Source organism: Nomascus leucogenys, chromosome 9 (assembly GCF_006542625.1).
Source record: "Nomascus leucogenys isolate Asia chromosome 9, Asia_NLE_v1, whole genome shotgun sequence".
Classification (NCBI taxonomy): domain Eukaryota; kingdom Metazoa; phylum Chordata; class Mammalia; order Primates; family Hylobatidae; genus Nomascus; species Nomascus leucogenys.
The window spans coordinates 17241064-17261148 of NC_044389.1; the positions used below are offsets into that span (position 1 = coordinate 17241064).

At 33.8% G+C, this 20085-nt stretch overlaps 1 protein-coding gene across 1 annotated transcript in view; it reads right to left on the reverse strand.

The window, feature by feature from the left end:
* Nucleotides 1-2801: 2801 nt before the first annotated feature.
* Nucleotides 2802-20085, reverse strand: part of PTPRC (protein tyrosine phosphatase receptor type C) — a 118659-nt gene continuing 101375 nt past the window's right edge. Inside the window, exons 25-34 of the mRNA XM_030818694.1 lie at nucleotides 18044-18201; nucleotides 17710-17845; nucleotides 15880-16029; nucleotides 11890-11980; nucleotides 10538-10671; nucleotides 9456-9590; nucleotides 7703-7825; nucleotides 7302-7480; nucleotides 5656-5791; nucleotides 2802-4158 (exon numbers count right to left, since the gene is read on the reverse strand). Of these exons, the coding sequence (XP_030674554.1) occupies nucleotides 3883-4158; nucleotides 5656-5791; nucleotides 7302-7480; nucleotides 7703-7825; nucleotides 9456-9590; nucleotides 10538-10671; nucleotides 11890-11980; nucleotides 15880-16029; nucleotides 17710-17845; nucleotides 18044-18201 (1518 nt within the window). The 3' untranslated portion in view covers nucleotides 2802-3882. The remainder of the gene's footprint in view (nucleotides 4159-5655; nucleotides 5792-7301; nucleotides 7481-7702; nucleotides 7826-9455; nucleotides 9591-10537; nucleotides 10672-11889; nucleotides 11981-15879; nucleotides 16030-17709; nucleotides 17846-18043; nucleotides 18202-20085) is intronic.

Here is a 20085-nt window from a genome sequence, read left to right on the forward strand (position 1 = left end):
AAATGAGTAAAAGCTGGAAGCATTCCCATTGAAAACCACCACAAGACAAGGATGCCCTCTCTCACCACTCCTGTTCAACATAGTATTGGAAGTTCTGGCCAGGGCAATCAGGCAAGAGAAAGAAAGCAAGGGCATGCAAATAGGAAGAGAGGAAGTCAAACTATTCCTGCTTGCAGACGTCATGATCCTGTATCTAGAAAATCCTATAGTTTCAGCCCAAAAGCTTCTCAGGATAATGAATAACTTTAGCAAAGTCTCAGGATACAAAATCAATGTGCAAAAATCACTGGCATTGCTATAACCAACAATAGCCAAGTTGAGAGCCAAGCTGTCATTCACAATTGCCACAAAAAGAATAAAATGCTTAGGAATACAGCTAACCAGAGAGGTGAAGGATCTCTCTGCAAGGAGAACTACAAATGTTCTTTTAATTGAAGTTGATATATTTGATCCTTTCACGTTAAAGCTGCGAGATTAAAAAAAAAAGGATGCCAAGTTAAATTTAAATTTCTAATAAACAAGAAACAATTTTTGGTGCAAATATGTCCCACATACTGCATGGGACATACTTGCACTAAAAAACTATTCTTGTTTCATTTAAAATTCAGATGTAACCCAATGCCTTGTATTTTATCTGACAATCAAATTCCATGTCATTGTGAAGAAAGTAATCATGGATAGTTGGAATAAAGAAGAGTTTTCTTTAGGGGATCTTAGCAAAAAAACAAGAATTCATCTGTTGTAAATTATCAAAAGCTTTTGATTGTCCTACAAATATAATTAAAATTTAGCAATCACTTTTGATTTGGGCAAAGAATAAAATGTAAAGAGAAATGTAAAGAGGTTTACAAAAGAATGAATACAAATAAAATGGACCCTTAGAAGAATAAATCTTTTCACTTAAAACAGGACATAAAAAAGGCTAATTTTGAATGTCTTTGAAGAACCTTCAGATCATTCCAGATGTAAAATTTGTGTAAGAGATTGAAATCACAGCCTTTTCTACTGATTTTAACAGATATTCATTTCCTTTGAAGTGATACATTTGAAGGTCTTCATATCAAGAAACATGTTGCAATTAGCTAGGAGCAATTATCATTCACTTATTCAGATCTAATATGGTGTTATGAGACCATCTTATAACCAATATCTGGTATAAATCTAAAATTAAGATCAGTCCTAGTTAGTTGTAAAAATAAATTTTATATTTAATGTTTTAGAGGGAAAAAACAAAAATAGATAGGAAAATTTCTCTGTACAAATATAAGAATTCTGAGTGGAAGCTTAACACATTTAAAATTATCATTGCAAAGACAGATGTTCAGCTAATCACTTTACACAGTTTTCCTCTTGCAAGAAAATATTAAAATATACATCTCTTAAATGAAAATATTTATTTGTCACTTATGTACACAATTAATAGCTTGGGACCTGAAGTTTAGGCTTACTAAATGTATCTTTTATTCCCATCAAATTCTAATACCAGGAATAAAGCAAACAACTTTAAAAGAAACCTAGAAGTTTCTTTTTGCCCAATAACTAATGTTCTGGATTCAGAACATTATCCCTACAATGTACCAGGCTTTTGTAAGTCAAAACTTTTTGCTTAATATTTCTGACTGGATCCTAGAATTAATAATGGCAGTGCCAAACTTTAGCAAATAAATCTTTTATACCTTGTAACAGATCCCCATGAATGCAATCCGTAGCCATAGACCTATAATTCACACATTATTTCTTTCTACAGGTAAAAATCATAGACATTTAATTCCATGTTCTAGTGCCATGGGTCTCACCTTCTGTTTAGTATATGTTCTCACAAAGTAATGGGCTTTCTGAGCCACTATTCTATCTCTTTCTTTACAACAAATTCCCATATGCAGAAAAAAATGTTTCAAGCTTGATTCTTAAACTAATAGAAATTATTATTGCTCTATTTCCTAAGTAGTTTTTATCTTTGAAAAGATAGTGTCAGGTGGAAAATACATTTAAAACACACAATCACATTTGGAAGATGTTACTTGTAATTGAAACTTCTGAAGAAAAACTTTGCTTGTAGATTATTTAGACTTTCTGCTCTTTGTATTTTGAAGCAATTCACAGATAAAGTAGGCATACATCATAATGTTCTATGGAACACGAGAACTGCAAATTTTAACTACATTATCTAGAAAATGGCAACCGATCAAGTTTCAATAGAAGAAAAGAATGCATAATTGTTTGAGTGACTGAAGAGATAAGTGAAAGCAAACTTTATTTTTTGTGCCTATAATTGGTGATTCTAATCCCCTTTTCTCATTAATAAGTAAAGATGTAATAAGTAACCTTAATATAAATTAAAAACTGTGGCTTCATTGTAAAATTTACTTCTTTTCATCTGTTAAATAAGCACAAGGATCTATATAATACTGTAAGGGTTAATTGTTAATTTTATATGTTACAATAATGAAATAATTAGAAGTAGGGACACAAAATAAATGTGAGTTTAATGGACAACAATCAATGCTGTATAGTTAAGACATATAAAATCAGACAAGAGAGTAAAGACATAGAAAACCAAACCAATCTAAAGGTTGTATTTGGCCTTTGTAATAAGCTATTACAGAATTCACCAAAACGGGTTTTTATTACTTCATGAAAAATACCACTATTCTTGATTTTTTTTCTAGATCTTAAACAATTATTAGACTATTGGATAATTGGGGCCTGTAAAAGTGTCCTGCAAATGTTAATAACTGCATTAAACATATTTCAATAGGTGCATACAACTTTCATATTTGAACATATAACACAATGTATTATAAACAAGAAAAAAATAATGGTTGAATTTTATTACGATTAGTGATATCCATTACTGGTAAAAACATTCTAAACATTGGAGAAATTCAAAGTAAATGCTTTAACGAAAGTTATGAATGAGATTTAACATGGCAACTATGCATATGCAATATTTTTCATATCAGTGAAAAATTCCATAAAAATAGCTATATTAAATTTCATATGTAAATACTTAACAAATATATTTGCATTCTTCTATTTTTATACAATGAATATGAATATATATTGCATTTGTTTATTTTATGACATTTATTTAAGTTCAATTGTACAAAACCTAATTTGTGGTCAAAAGTATCAAGCAATAAATTTTAAATATTGTACAGGGAATAATCGATCATGCAAAATTGTAAACCCCACGTAAAGACAGCAAGATAAACTCACTGGAAATTTTTTAATTAAATAAGCTTAAAAAGACATTGGACTAAATGCTAATATATGGAATATAAGATTTCCAAATGTTAATTTAGTTAACTCTTTTGTAGTAGCTATACATACACATACCATTTTATGTACTATCTCTAGAAGTAAAATAGTAAACTATATAAGATATTTATGAGTAGAACAAGGAGGACATCTTGAGGTCATTTTAGAAATGTACATGATTTTATTGAGTCTGCACACAGTTTATGATTTTAAAAACAGATCCTTCAAGCTAAGTTAACACTTCTAATATAAAATGTATTTTTTCTTCACGAAAACAAAAAGGCAAAGCAAAAGCTTTTAGATTCACTTGAAAGAATTCTCTCTGTCTCTCACACAAACACACACCGATACACACATACACGTACACATGTAAAGATTACAAAGAAGTTGTTTTTTACTGAATAAGAGATAAAATTTTAAAATAAGCATATGTCTGTACAAACTGTTCTGGCAAAACTATCTTAAATATTTTTCCACAGTAGTAAAATAGAACCCTTCTACAAATATTGGTTCGCTGCATTTAATTAATCCACTGTATACCTATTTTTTCACTTCCTACTTCTAGAAAAATAGAAATAACAGCTAACAGGAGGTTTGGAGTTTCGCCATTTATGTCTTTTCCTATGAACCTTGATTTAAAGCTGGACTTGCAGGACCGTTGACAGAATGTTCTGGCCCCTCAGTGCTACTCGTGGGTTCAGAACCTTCAGCCTGTTCCTTTGCTTCAGGGAGCTTTTCTGGGGCACCAAGTGGATTAACACAATTAGCATCCTGCTTTACTTTGTCCACTTCATTATCAAATTCAATTTTATCTTCTTGATGGCTGTTTTTCTTTACTTGTCCATTCTGAGCAGGGTAGGTGCTGGCAATGACGTCATATAGGAATTGATATTGCTCCTAGTAAAAGAATTAAGTGGGAAATTACACGAAGAAAGTTGATGTCATTATTTTTATGCCAGATGAAGATTAGCAAGAACTAATGATTCATTTGTGGAAGTATTGGATGACAGAAAAGTACTTTGATATGTTCTCATAAAAACATCTAAATAATTTAGTTTCTTTATGGTGCTAAAGGGTTGACTGCAGGGTACTTTTTGAACTTTACCTTGGAGCAACCCCAAACCGGTGTTCACTCCGCTCATGGGCCATTTCCATGCCTTTGCTCATGATGCCACGTTTTGTACTTATCCTCCTTTCTAATGCCTACCCATTATTTAAGAATCAGGGCAGGAATCACTGCTTCGAGAAGCGTTCCTTGATTCCTAAAGTTTAAATTAAATGCCCTCATTCATGTTCTTCTTATAATTTCTCTGTCATTTTACTCACTACATTGATTAGAAAATACCTGGCTTTCCCTCATACTCACCAATTAGCTCTTTATAGCAAGAGCATAAGCAAGCATTTGATACATTTTTAAGTATCAAGATATGAAATCTCAACATCATACATGATTAAAGGCTTTATACATTTTAGTGAGTAATTAAGTTTACATTGTGAATAAGGATTAATTACCAAATGACCATCTACAGTTACTATCACGTAGAGGGTATACACGATAGATTGATTACAAAAATATAAAACTTCTTTTCCTTCCTGTATCCACATTTCTTTGCAATGTGAATTTGCAGGCCCTCTCAAGAAGTGGAGTCTATTTCCCTACGCCTTGAATCTGAGCAGACTTTATGACTTATTTGGCTAATAACATACAGACGAAGACATGTGTGTCACTTTTAAGCCTGGGCCTCAAGTAGTCTCACACAAGTCTTCTTTCCCTTGTGGAACTTGCTGCTTGAATGTGAATAAGCCTGGGCTAGTCTTCTGGATGAGGAGGGACATGTGGCCCACTCACTGTTGTTGCCATAGCTAAATGGCAGCCACATGCCAGCCTACTGGCAGTGTAGGTCACTTTAGACCAGCCAAACTCTAGGGCACACATCAGCTGAAGGCAGACACGTGAGTCAGCCTGGTCTCTACTGGCTGAGCCTGAGGACACAAGCAGAACATTCCAGCATATCATTAGACTACTGAACCGTAATAAGTGTTATTTGTTTAGGCTCCCAAATTTGGGGGTGGTTTGTTACACAACACAAATCGATACAGGAGTGAAGGAAAGAAAATTAAGAAATTGATGAGCATTTAGGGAAAGACTCTTCATGAACTGTCACAACAAAGTGCTAGTAAACTTTAGGCTCTTATTTAGCCTGATAATAATTTAATGTGAATTATCATGTAAAAGTAGAAAAGATAAAAGAATAGGAAAGAAAATAGAGGAGAGAAAAGGAAAGGGGGAAAAAGAACAAAAGAGAGGAAAGGAGAGGAGAAAAGAAAAAAGGAAACCGTCAAAAAGAAAAAAAAATTCCAAGCATGTTAAAAGCAATGGTGAAGTATACTTACGAATGTGGAAACCATGCCTGGCCTAGCTTTGCGTAGAGCTTTTACCACTTGAAAAATATCCACTACCTCTTCTGTTTCCGCACTTTCTAAGAGATTTAACAAAGCGCAAAATATTCCCGTTTGCTGAGATCCATCCCTATAAAAGAAAGAAAAGATAGAAAATAATCCTACTTCTTACCAAAAAGGGTGATATTAGAATAAAAACAGGAAGAGAGAGAATATATGTTTTACTTCATGTTTATCATAATTATCTTATTCCAACCTCTTTCAAGAACCAAATTATTTATGCTAAATGCATTATTAGGCAAACTTTTTCAATTTAAGAGTGTGATAATCCTGGAATTGAAAACTTATTTGTCTTAGACTTTACAAATATATTTTATTTTATTTAGTATTTTATGGATTTTAATGCATTTTTATTTACATCTGAAGTTGTTGAAACCAATATCAGAATGCCAGTATGATAGATAAGGAAACCAAGATTTGGAGAAGAGAAAGGTATAGCTTGAAGCTGATGTAATCAGAAATATTAGACCTAATATTTTGTAAATTACTAGAACACATGCTCTTCTTCACTCTTCTGCCTCTCTACCACGTTTCACAAATGTTTTCACTTCTGCATCAGTAGAAAAGTAATACCTAGTAGAATTATTCACTAAAAAGAGGGCAATCAAATAGTTTACCAAACAATGAGAAGTATAAAGCATTATCATAAAGATTCAATTTAAACAATATGTTATCAGCAGGGCACTTTAGTTCTTGTACATAAATCATATTCTAAGAAACATACATAGTTTTACAGCGTAAACTTCCCTTCCTCAGCTGTCTTTCCACATAAATGCTGAAAATTCGTATATTTCTTAAGGCTTGATTCTAGTATATGCAATTCCAATAATAACAATTAGACTTTTTCAAAAATTCTAAAAGTTTTTCACTAGATGAACATTTCTCATTTTACTTTACTATTTTTCATTTCTCATTTACTTCAATATTCTTTTTCATGTAAACTTTTGTATTATATATCTTTCTTTCAATTATATTGCTTATTTAAGGTGAATATGTAAGCACCTATCACAGATGAAGAAACTAATAAAATCTAGTAGTATTATTGATATTATCACAATCTTTGCCTTTGGTTCAGTTTAGAAAATCAAATAATGAGTTTCAAATCAAAATTGCTAAGTTTCGTGATTTCAGTTAATATTTAACTTAAAATATGTTTAATAAACTTTGTGTTCATTAAACTTATTAGGTGTCTTTGTGACACCTAATAGAGTAGATCAGTGTATATGGGTATATGTGTAATGTGATACCCATCTACCTATCTGTTCACACACCCTTCCGTTCATTAATTCATTCACACAAATGACATTCCTGGCTCAATGTTAGCTACTAAGGAATCAAATATGACATGACACCAAGTATTAAAATACACAACTTAAAATTATTGCACTATAATATAATCACTTCTATTATATTTCTACAATAGTTGTGTTGTGGAAACAACCAAGAGAGTGACTGACTCCATAAGAAGTTTTTGCTGTGGTTATGTGTTTCATATATGAGGATAAATAGATAAGACAACATGTGAACCGAGAAGTCAGGCATTATGATTTTGAGAGCACATTCTACCAAATCCCACGCACCTGCAGTGAATGAGGAGAGGTATACTCTTGTGATGCTTGTTCCCTTCAGAGGAATTCTTCTGGGGAAGTTTTTGTTTGAGGACCTGAATCATAGAGATTAAATCCTTGGGTTCTGCAGGAAGCTGCTCCACACTCCAGTTAGTATACTGGTACTGGTACACAGTTCGAGAGTCTTTCCTCTAAAATCAGAATTGAAGAGAGCATTAACTGGAGTGAAGGTCAGCTTATTTTCTAATTTGATAGTCATATTTTCTTCACTATTACTTCTATTTAAATACTTTTAAAATGTTATTCTGAAACATTATTTATATGATGGCCTTGCCTGCATAGAGTAATTTATATTCATTTTGCTACCAGATCCATTATATCAAAGAAACACACTCCCCAAATTGTTTCCATACCTTGGAATGTCTCAGTTCAAAGACACGAAAGGTATAAGTTGAAGATTTGTCTGTGTCTTTCAGGTCAACTTCGATATCTCCATATGTTTGCTTTCCTTCTCCCCAGTACTGAGCACAGATTTCCTAGATAAAAGACAATTCAACAATTTGTTTCCTATTTGAAGTATGCAAAGGATCAGTCTCCCTCTTTCTCCCTTTCTTTCTCTTTCTTTCTCTGTCTGTGCCTCTTTTCTATTAAATGAAAATTATTGTGTTCTAAAATTGAAACCTACTTATAAAAATCCAGAATCTATTTAAGTGTTGGGGACCCATTTAATAAATATGTGGTGTTTCCTTGTGTAAGAAAAGGGAAGCTGAGCACAATCGAGGTGGCTGGGACACCCCCGGAACAGCTGTCTTCCATAGTGTAGGTCTTTGAGGTATGCTCGTCTTTTCCACATGCTTATCATCACCTCTTCAATATTTATGGCTGGCATGAGGCAATGTTATTCATGACCCTTTCAATAACTCAGGTCCCACTGTCCCTTCAGTGGTTCTTGAGGAAGAAGGCTGCATCTTTTGGAGCTTTGTCTCTGTCATCTTGTTGACCAACACCATGAGCAGCTTTATATATTTTGTTTGCATATCTAAGGAAAGGGCCAGATTGAAGAGTAGATGAATCACAAAAGTGTTTCTTCTCACTACAAACTGTTGTCTACCAACTATAACCCCACAATTTCTGACAAAGACAGGGAGTCCTGCCTGTACTTCCATCCTGTTTCCTAGCTTTCACAATTTATATGAAGGAAAAGATTGTGGGAATTCCACGCCAGAAATCTGGACTTACATTCCTTTAAAACAAAAAACATAAAAAGCAACTTTCCATGTACAGGGGAAGGGGACCAGGTGAGGGTGAGAAAGAGTGAGATTTAGGGGAGAGAGAGGGGCATAATAAAGCATAAATCTTTTGCATACTTATAAGGTTATTCACTGAATAAGCTTGAACATATGTCAGATAATGTGGTTGGTTCTAAAGCTGAGTGAGATCTACCACAAGGGAAATTTTAATAATAACTGAAGACATTAGGAAAAGGATAAAATATCTGTCACAAGCATTAAGTAAAAAAAATCAAATTATAGCTTAGATTCACCTTCAACTATAGACTTTTATGGCAATAAATATTATATGGGAATAAAGAAAGGAGGATATAGATACATTTTTCAGGAGTTTGGTCTTGTTAAAAGAATAGGGTCAAAATTGGAAGAGAGCACACATTTAGTTACATGGAATATCAGTAAGTTTAGACTCAGTGATGACAATGCAAATGGTGTGTTTAGGCTTGAGCACAAAACCTGCTTGTCCAGAGTGGAGAGGATGGAAAACATAAAAATGGGAGAAAGATGAAAGACACATGAGGGGGTGATTGTCCAGGGTGCTGGATATCACAGGAAAAGCTTGGTTTTTATCTTGAGAAAATGAGGAAAACAGAGTGAAAATGTAGCTCTTATTTGCTGTGACGCTGGCATTGCTGCATCCTGGCTAATCTGTGAGCAGCATGCAAGACTGGAGGGGGCAAACAGGAGAGACTGTCAGAATCCAGACACAGCTGATGGAGGCCAACACCAGGGTGAAAGGGGTAAGACTGAGCAGACAGAATTGTGTGACGGAGGGATACAAAAAGACGTGGGTGTGGCGATGAAGCAAGCAATCCAAGACTAGAGAATGACGTTTTATGACAGAAAGGCTTAAAAAAAAATCCTCAAAAGTACAAACCTGGTCCCCATGTTTCAGTTCTGTCAGCATAACAATAACTTTGACTTTTCTTTGCAAGATCATCTGCCAAAAGTCACCAATGGTCTCCTTCAGTGGTCCCTGAGCAGCAATCATCATTTCAGGTTTCCAGTAGCTCTTTTTGACAAAAAAGGGTGGGACTTTGTTACTACAGAAGAGAGCTCAGTAGATTCTTAAAATAACCATTTGGAAATACAGTCACTTAGTTTGATATCAATGCTGTTACATACAAATAGTAAGATTCTTATGTTTCTTACAAGAAACAATATAATAGCTATATGTAAAATAATTATACAGATAATAGTAATTCTTAGCTAATAATGTGAAATCAAGATTACAACATATCTTGTGAAACAAGTTTTCCTTTCCACAAAAGACACACCTTTTTGTTTCTCTATAAAGGTGAGTGTGATTGTAAAAAGGAATTACGTAAGCATTTCAAATTACCTTCATCGTGTCTATACTAATTTTAATTAGTGTCTTTACATTCTTATTATATTTCCTAATTAAACTAATATTCTATGAATGTGTGCTTTAGGAAACTTTGGAAAATAGGTAAATCCAACTTAGTGTATAAATAATAAATATTTAATAAATGACTAAAGTTTCATTGTTTGAATTCTCAGTTAATTTAAAAAAGTGGGGGGATATGACACAGACTCACCTAATAATTCAGTTAATCTGAATGAAAAGTTTCTAACCACACAAATATACAAATTTGGCATTGCCTACAATTTGGGTGTCTGAGTATGTATAAACATTTTCAAATACTTGTATTTGCTCAAATTTTACTATTTTTAAAATTGATGTGATTATAGCTCTATTTGTCATAAAATATAACCAATAGCATTATCTTATTTTGTCTCAGGTTATTAGGTTATAGTATTTTTAAATCTTTCATTAAGTTAAAATGTAGCATTGAAATTGAAACCCTCATGTCAATCTATATGTAGTTATGACCAAGCTCATTATTCTTTTATAAAATCGCTTAATGAATGGCCCTAATAACATAGACATTATTTTAAAATGTTTGGATCTTGGGTTTTGGTAATTGAAGTACCTACCATTATAAAAGATGCATTGATGTATTTGCTTGGTTCCTCTGAATCACTGTCATCATCAGAGGATTCATCTGAATCATGCTCACTCTCTTTACTCATTTCCAGCTCATGTTTAAGTGGCACTCTGTTATAGTCATCTATGTGAAATAAATCAGTAGTAAGTCTTCCTCGAAAAAATTAAATTTCTTCTTCATTGTCTTGTGGAAATTTGAAAGTGTTTAAAAAGGGACAGATTGTATTATGAAAACTTATTGATCTACATGAAATAAGATCCTATATAAAGTTCAGTACTCGTTGATAAACAAATTATACAACAAAAGTCTAAGAAAAAGGATTCCAGGAAAAAACATGGAACATAATTCCATGTCAAACAACAAAGAGATATCGTATCATTATATATGATTATTTAATCTTTGATACATATACTTTAATGTCCCATGGACTATTATAATTCTGCTTGATATAAATTTACAAAATACATAGCTTAAATTTTTTCCCTCAATTATACTCCAGTAATATTAAATTAACAATCTTATATGGGTAGCTTTGATTATTTAGCCCAGAAAATTATTTGATCCATAATTTCTCACTGTTTCTTAATTTCTATAATTTATAATAACTTGGTCAAATGATTTGATTAACCATATCACCATCAATTCCATATTTTAAACTACATTCATAAGGACTCCTGTGAAAATTAACTAGGTCAACCATGCACTGATCTGATTTATTTGGTTGTCTAATTTATCAACTTGTGTTATATTTTATCCATGCTAATTTTAGTTTATGCAGCTGAATAAAATTACCATATGTGATCATTTTAATATGCTTAAATAGTAGAATTCAAGTCTTGAAACTGTGCATATTTTGATCTGTTAAATTTGAAGATTTAGAGTTTATAGAGTATTTTCCCCCTACTTTCAACCTCCCCGTTATAAGGGATAAAAAGGAAACCTAAAGAGAACAAATGGATGTAATTTTTACTATTTGTCAATTACCCTGGAGTAAATAACTGAAATAAACTAAAAATGAAAGAAAATGGGTAAAGGAGACTTGCTCTTTTTTCTCCCAGCTTTAAATATTTCACTTTTATGACAACCCATTTCTGAAATAATTGGTAAAAAGAAAACACTGAATACAGTCCACCCTCCAAAGCCCATTGTAAATGTTCGGGATTATAAGTCCTTTTGCAGTAACTAGTGTTTTAATACCTATTAACTTCTTCCCTATTAACAACCAAATGTTGAAAACTTGCTTCAAGATCATTTGTATGACTGTGTGTCCCACATTAAACAAATCCAAAAGAGCTTAACTTTATCTGATACAAAAAATAAAAAATAAAATAAACTACATACATGGGATGACATTAGAATTCCTGTTTTTATTTTTATTTTCTTCTTGATTTCCAATGTGCTGTGTCCTCCAGCTCCTATATGAAGGAAGTCTCTGAAAAAAAAAAAAGAAAAAAGAAAAGAAAAACTCCTTTAAAATGTAAATATTGGCTTACTGCATCATAAGATGCTCCCTAAGGAAAAGCATTTCATTAATTTTTGTGAAATTTGCATATGCTCCCTATAGGCCATAATGTTTCAGTTTGCCTCTGATTTTTTTTCTTTAAATTGCTCAGGCATTTAGTCCTCTTGACAGGGTGAGTATGCGCTAAAGATATACAGACTACGTCTCCTTCTTCAGAGCTGCTTGATAGAAAAATAATATAGTTTGTTCTTATATAAATTGAAAGCACTAGACTGATGTTGATCTATATTACAAAAGCAATGGTAAGTTATTTTAAGTTATCAGAAATAAACTTTGGAGACACCACATTCATAGGAGACTTGGCACATGTTTTGAAAGTTGATTCTTAATTTGTTTACACCTTCCAGATTGCTTTCCTCTCACCCACAGTTCCTAAATAGTCAGAAAAGATCCATCATTTCTACACACAAATCCTTTTAGTTTTCTTTCTTCCTACTTAATCCAGTCTACCTTCATTTGTCACTTGTAAAACATCAACAATTTCTTAACTGGCCTCTTTGTCTTCAATCTCGCTTGCTCTAATCCTTCTAAAACACAAAACAGAAGATGCTCTTCTGAAGATGAACAGCTTTCCATCACTATAAGAGAACAACAAACCTCCTCAAAATAGCATGAAAAGTCTTTAGTGATACGCCCCTGACTATTTCTCCAGCCTTACACCCCACTAGGTCCCTCAATACTTCTACCAAACCAGCTTCCTCAATTCTTGGAAGGGCCAAGCTGTTCTTTAACTCTTGGCAGATAAACATTTTTTTTTTTTTTCTTGATTGAACTACCCTTTCCCCTTTTGGTTGCTCTAATAACTTTTCTTACCCTCTAGGTATCAGTTTAAATACCAATTTCTTCTGGAAGACCTCCCTGCCTACAGTCTTTCCTCTCCACTAGTCCTTAAATAAATATTTGTCAAGTGAATAATATTTAATGATAATATATAACGTTACAAATAACTGAAACTGAGAAGGCTCCTCATGTACAATTCGGTAAGATTTTATATACACACACATGCATGTAGATACGTGTGTGTATATAGATATATATTTTTTCGGCATAGTACCCTCGTTCAAACTAATTATGGCACCCTGTTTCAAACCTCATTCTTAGCTATGTAATTGAGGGAAAGAAAATATCATCACTGAATTTTAGGCCACTTGAACACCACCATGAGCTGCATGAAGGACCAGATGTTTTGGAAACTATTACAACACCTTATGCTCTTGTGAGTGTAGTCACCAAGGCAGCCTATGCCCTGTAGCAAAACTCAGGATTATAGGTGGAATTAATGGCTCACCTTCGTCTAAGACACAAAGGATCTGTCACTCTTAAATCTCTACCTGTTTCACTTGCCATCACAAGTCTAAGCTTCCCAGTGCATCCACATTCCCCAGATTTTTATTCCTGAATGGTTATTTGTATCCTCAGATACAACCCAGTCTCTTACATCTAACCCATCAGTGCCTTCCTCCCTGCCCTCTGATGCCCATCGTCTCTCATCCGTGAACTCCCATTTATCTTAATCATCTTCTCCCAACAGTCACTTCACCTTTTTTTTTTCTTTCCAATTGAAACCTGGATGTCAGCTAAGGACACCACCAATAACTCGACAGCCCTTTTAAGAAAAAGTTGACTTTCCTCCTCACACTCCATTTACCTCACAGCTTCAAGAAAAGATATGTGTTCTCCTTGATCCCTGATTCTACTTGCAAACCATTTCTACTCATTCACTTTCAAATAAACAAACCACTTTGATATTCCTGCCATCATACTATACTAGCTACTATCCACCGGCTTCACTGGGAAGTGTCAGGTATTCATTTCTGAATCACTCCACCTCATTTAGTTTTAGGCTTGGCTAAGTATATGCTCTTCTTTCCGAGGTCTGTCATCATTTTTGGTTAATTCAGCATTGACAAGAATGATCTATCCAACACTCTAGTCTCTTCATTTCTTAGCTTCTTCGCCTCCCATGACTTTCCCTCCTCTTCCCAGTCATCCACTTTCATCATTCCACCTTTGTAGGTTTCATTCCAAATATTACATCACCTCTAAAATCATAAGTTCAACTCTTTCTGTTATTGAAAATTACCCCTATTATTCCTAGTCATTTATTCTGGTATGTTCAACCTAGTAATCTGTAATTCTATCAAAATCTCCAACTTATTATCCTTACTACTTTCTCTCACCTCCCTCATGTGTCCAATTTGCTTTTTATTTTCCACCTCAATAATCAATCATTTGTAAACACCCTCAACTCTTTGCCTCACTACTTTCAAATAGCCAGTTTTCAAAATCTAGATAGGTTTAATTCAACTATCTGCATACACAGCCTCTACCCCCAAAGAGCTCAATACTGCTATAGAAAACAATACAACCAACAGACTAATTCCTCTTTAAACTCATAATCATAAATTTCAGGTGATCAAACGATAACTTCTGGCAATCTTACTGCCTCTGCCTAGGGAGATTGCTTTTATACTCTGAGATAACTAGTTCATACACTTCCTCAAGCACTGAGCTCTTCTTTGCCCTACTCACCCTGTATCTCTCAACTCTCAACTGATGATCTAGCTTCATATTTTCTTGAAAAATGAAAGACCATCAGGCAAGAGCTGCCTCAACTTCCCAATGCCAAATTTACCAACAGACTTGCATCTCTACCCTCATCTTCTGTCTTACTGTCTTCTTAAATGGAATAATTTCACAGCTTCCATCTGTGATCTGGATCACATCCTCTCATCCTTCTTCCCATGTCCACTTGCAGATCATTTTGACTCTTGTGCCTCGAGTTGTACTTGGCACAGAGCAGAAACTCAAGCACATTTACTTAGTGAAAAAAAAGTCTGTCTTTTCTATAGTAAATAAATATTCATAAGAATGTTTAACTTAAATGTATAACTGTCTCTAACAGCTTATGTGTTTATGTGGATTAGTAGGGCAGGTATATTGAATATGGTTAATTTATCAGCTATAAAAGCAAGAAAACAACAATAAAACACTACTCTGAGACTACCCTGTGCCTGCTAGTTCTTCCATTATAAGTACAGGTCTTCTGGGGGATTGAGTCATTTGGTCATTATTGCATGCTCCACCTCCAACCCCACCTTAACTCCACTTTGATCCTAAACATTAAATAGTTCTGTACATGGTTAAAAGCACACTCCTGGTCTTTAGAAACTCTGAATTTACCAGTTTGGTAGATTACGGAATGACTCAGTAAACTGGAAATCATAGGTGGAACAAAAAAACACAAAACATTTTTTTGACAACTGAGCAATTTGAGGACAGCTATGCAAACTCACTGAAATTATAATGAACTACATGCTAGGTTAGCTGTCAGAATAATTGCCTAATAAATAGGTTAGGACACGTGTACTTATCCTTTACTGTCTGTCTGCCAGCTCCAGCCAGTTCAACTTCCTAAGCAGTCATAAACTCTTCTAATGATTTCCTTTACAAACCAAAACCAGATACGATTTTTAAAGGTGATATGCTGTATTGCCTTTGGCAGACCAGTTTTGTGGTTATATACTATTATTTTGACACTTTATTTTATACCAGCTTAATGAGGAATGGCTAAAAGTGTTAGCAATAGAATCAGATTTCTGGGTCTAAAGAAATCTCCTATATAATAGTTGTGTGGATTCAGACATTTCTCTTAATTCACTCCGTCCTAGTTTTCTCATCTGTGCTCCATTGGTTATGGTGAGGACTAAATGCAAGCACTATGTCAAGTGCATAGCAAACACCTAGAAAGTAGATGACACTGAATAAAAATTACCTGTAATTATTATTATTGTTGTCACTATCATTACCTGGAATTCAGCCTCTAGTGGAGATGGCTCACTGGGTGGATCCCTTTTCTTTATGTTATGTAGATATGGATGTAATTCAGACAAATTCACTTCTGTTTCTCCAAACTGATTGTATTCCACCAAAGCCTGATGGATCAAGATGTACTGGGCCTACAGTTTCAAGAACAAATACACATAGTTAACTGATAATCTAGAGTCCTCCAAGTCATATTTAAATAAAATATACATTCCCCATAAATTTGCTCATATTGGAACAATTCATGGCAAAGTAAATTGATATCTATAATATTTAAATATTCTGGAAGTTCACTCTCAGAGTTTTCTGGAATATGAGCAAATTCTATTTTCAGATTATTTTTTCAGAAAAAAATTACTTTGCAAATAGATTATCCATGTACTCTGTATTGCACAACTTTTATTCCTAAAAACTAAAGAACATTGTATGTTACTTCCTTTAGTGATTATTGGGTCAGTAAGCCAAATTACTGAATGTAAAACTATAATAAATTTCACAGTATATTCAAGAGGTAAAAAAGCAAGTTGTTATTCCTTAGAAAACCTTTTTTAATAGTTTTTAGAACTTTTAAAATAAGAAAATTATTTTTTAATTAGAAATTTTTTTTAATCCAATAGGCCAAACCCAGATTTAACCACTCTTTACTGCTTATTTTGTTTGAATCCAGTATTTTCAAGGAAATGGTATACTTCTGATAATCCTCTTTAACCACCACCTTTAGTTCCCTGAGTTTGGCACTGTCTTTGCACTGTACTTTATTTTCCACTGTAAGTAATTTCTTTTTACCTGGTTAACAATTTGTTTTTATATTTCTACTCTGCTATCTATGTATCTATAATCATAAGCATTGTACATTTTCGTGTTTTTTTTTAAATCACATAAATTATATCCTGAATGTTTGGTATGGCAACTTTACTCACTCATTGTTTTCATCTGAGCATCTCTCCAAATAGACACAAACCTAGACTATTGCTTTCTACCACAACATAACATTTGTTGTACAGAGAGTTCACATGTCCACATTTTGTTTTCCTATTCCCCTATTGATACATATTTACGGTGTTTCCATTCTTTCATTGATACATATTTCACTTTTTTTTTTTTTTTTTGCTATTTTGACAATGCTGAATGCAATGCACATTCTTGCGAATGTTTCTAGTTGATGCTTCTCTTGGGTATATGCATATATGTGATTTTGCTGGGTCAAATACAGACATTTTCAGTAATTACCATCACTTACAATTACCAAATGCATAGCATGGGCCAGGGACTTGTTTAAGTGCTTTACTTGTATTACTTTTGTGGTTATAAATCTGTGAGGTGTTATCATTGTCTCCATTTTACAGATGACTTAACTAAGGCGCAGTCAGACTAAAAATACTTAATAAACAATACCACTCACCCTTGTATTAATAATTAAAAGCAAGATTTGAAACCTGAAAGTGTAGTTTCTAAAACCAGGCTATTGACTACTATCCTATTCTGTATCTTCAGTTTAATTTTATGAGATGAAGCCAAATCTGTTTTCAGCATTTTTACTTTTTTTTTGCCAATCTGATATATGTTAACAGTAGTTCATTATTTTAAAAATTATACATTTTGTGGTCATCTTTCTTCCACAGTACTTTTAGGCACTAATGGAAAATGCTTATAAGTATTTCTGGTGATTACCACATGTTTTAGTTTTCAGGAAATCATCTACTGTTTGAAGTTGTGAAGAATTTGGATTTTTTAAAAATATCATTATTATCACTTGGAAAAGATTTAAGTCCAAAAAACCAAACTGAGAATAATCGCTTAAGATTAGAACATACCTCTACTTGAACCATCAGGCATCTCTGTCGCCTTAGCTTGACAACATAACCATAAACATCCACTTTGCTCTCAGCTTCCAGGCCTTCTAGCATGGCATCAATTCCAATATAGGTTCCTGTGCGCCCAACACCAGCACTGGCAAACCAAGCAAAAAAAAGCAGAGGCGTGATCATGGAAAAGCTGTCAGATGTGAAGCAGATATAAGAATCTAAGCTTCTCCCATAGGTTGTTTCCCAAAATAGCAATTGCCAAAGGGAAAGATGTCTCTAACAGCCCTAGGCAGGTGGATTCTGTTGGAGTTTTTTCCTTTTTTCTTTTTTCCCTTTTTCCTACCTGCAGTGCACCACAATGGGACCACTGAAGAAATTGCTGAAGGCATTCACTCTCCTTCTCAGTTTGAGGAGCAGGTGAGGATCCTCGGGCACCCCATGGTCTGGCCAGCTGGTAAACTGAATGTGAGTCACCTCTCTTCCAGTCGCTTTTTCTTTTTTCTAGTCAAGAGATAATATTTTCTTTGAGATGATTTTTTAAAGCAAACTAAGAAACATAAATAAGTGGAAGGGAGTACCAGTACAAAGTCTCCTCATGCAAGCATAAACTACTCAGAAGAGTTCATCATTTCCTCAGGTGTCTTATACATTTTCTCAACCATGATCGTGTTTTCCTTTTTAATCAATAACTAGTAGTTAAGATATTGTGCAGGACTTGCATGCACTACCCTGTAAGCAATAACTTACCAGTAAGGTAAGTAAGGTAATACTTTCCTTAAAAGTATAACCAAAATTTCTAGGAACTTGCATGCTGTCAAGCAAAAAAAAAAAAAAACCCAAAATAAACATACACCATAAAAGGCGGGTGCATGGGTGGAAGCTTTTTGGATGTGTGTTTAAAATGATATGGCAAAGGTCATTCTCACAGCTGTTTAAAATACTTCTGCTTGATAGGCCAGCAAACAGGACTAATTCTTATGTGAGTGAAGTCTGATTAATTATTTGATGAGCATTGTATTCCTGTATTCCTTACCATGAATTCACATGGTAGCATTGTCAACACAGAATGTAGAGAGACGACTGAGGAAAGTCAGCCCCAGATTACAGCTCAGGTTTGTTCTAATTTCAAGGTAATCACCATAAGATGCATAAGTCATAATTCTCTCACCAGGTATAAAGAACCATCTACATTTAGATAACAAAAGAAACATGCAAACTGAGTTAATTAACACCAGTAAATCCAGACTACAGAATGTAGCCAGATAGGCATCAATCTAGAAATATATCCTCATATCTATGGATCAGGTGCCTTTGTGGCTTAGTCAAACAAGTGTTTAGCCAGAAACTATTGATAGGATTGTTTCACAGCACTCTATAGACATAACAATTAGTAATACCATGGAAACCTAAGAAGACCTACGGAGATATACAGACTAAGTCTGTTTCTCCTGTAGAAAATATAGCTAGACTATACAAAAATAAAATCTAGATTACTAAAAGCCCTACAATAAATGAAATTAAGAGAAAATCTTAACTCCCTATATAAAGACTTGTATTTTTTTAAACCGCTCTATGAAGAGACATTTTACAATCTTGACAGGTTGCATGTATCTAGGAATTTATCCATTTCTTCTAAGTTTTCCAATTTATTAGCATATAACTGCTCATAGTATCATCTAATAATCTTTTAAATTTCTGCAGTATCAGTGGCAATGTCTCTTTTTTCATCTCTGACTGTATTTATTTCAGTCTCCACTCTTTTTTCCTTAGTCTGACTAAAGGTTTGTCAATTTTATCTTCTTTTTTGAGATAGAGTCTCACTGCAAAGCCCAGGCTGGAATGTAATGATGCAATCTCGGCTCACTGCAACCTCGGCTTCCCAGGTTCAAGTGATTCTACTGCCTCAGCCTCCCGAGTAGCTGGGATTACAGGTGCGTGCCACCACACCTGGCTAATTTTTTTTTGTATTTTTAGTAGAGACGGGGTTTCACCATATCGGCCAGGCTGGTCTCAAACTCCTGACCTCAACTGATATGCCCGCCTTGGCCTCTTAAAGTACTGAGATTACAGGAATGAGCCACTGCACCCAGCCTGTCAATTTTCTTTTTTAAAAAACATTTTATTTCGTTGATGCTTTGTATTGTTTTGATTTTTTCATTCAATTTCACTTATTTCTACTTTGATCTTTATTATTTTTTTCTTCTAATTTACAGTTTGGTTTGCTCTTGCTTTTCTAGTTCTTTGAAATGTATCATTATGTTATTTGAAATTTTTCCTTTTTAATGTAGGTGCTTACTCTTACAAAGTTTTCTCTTAGTACTGCTTTCACTGTATCACACAGGATTTGGTTTGTTGTGTTTCCATTTTCATTTGTTTTGAGAAATT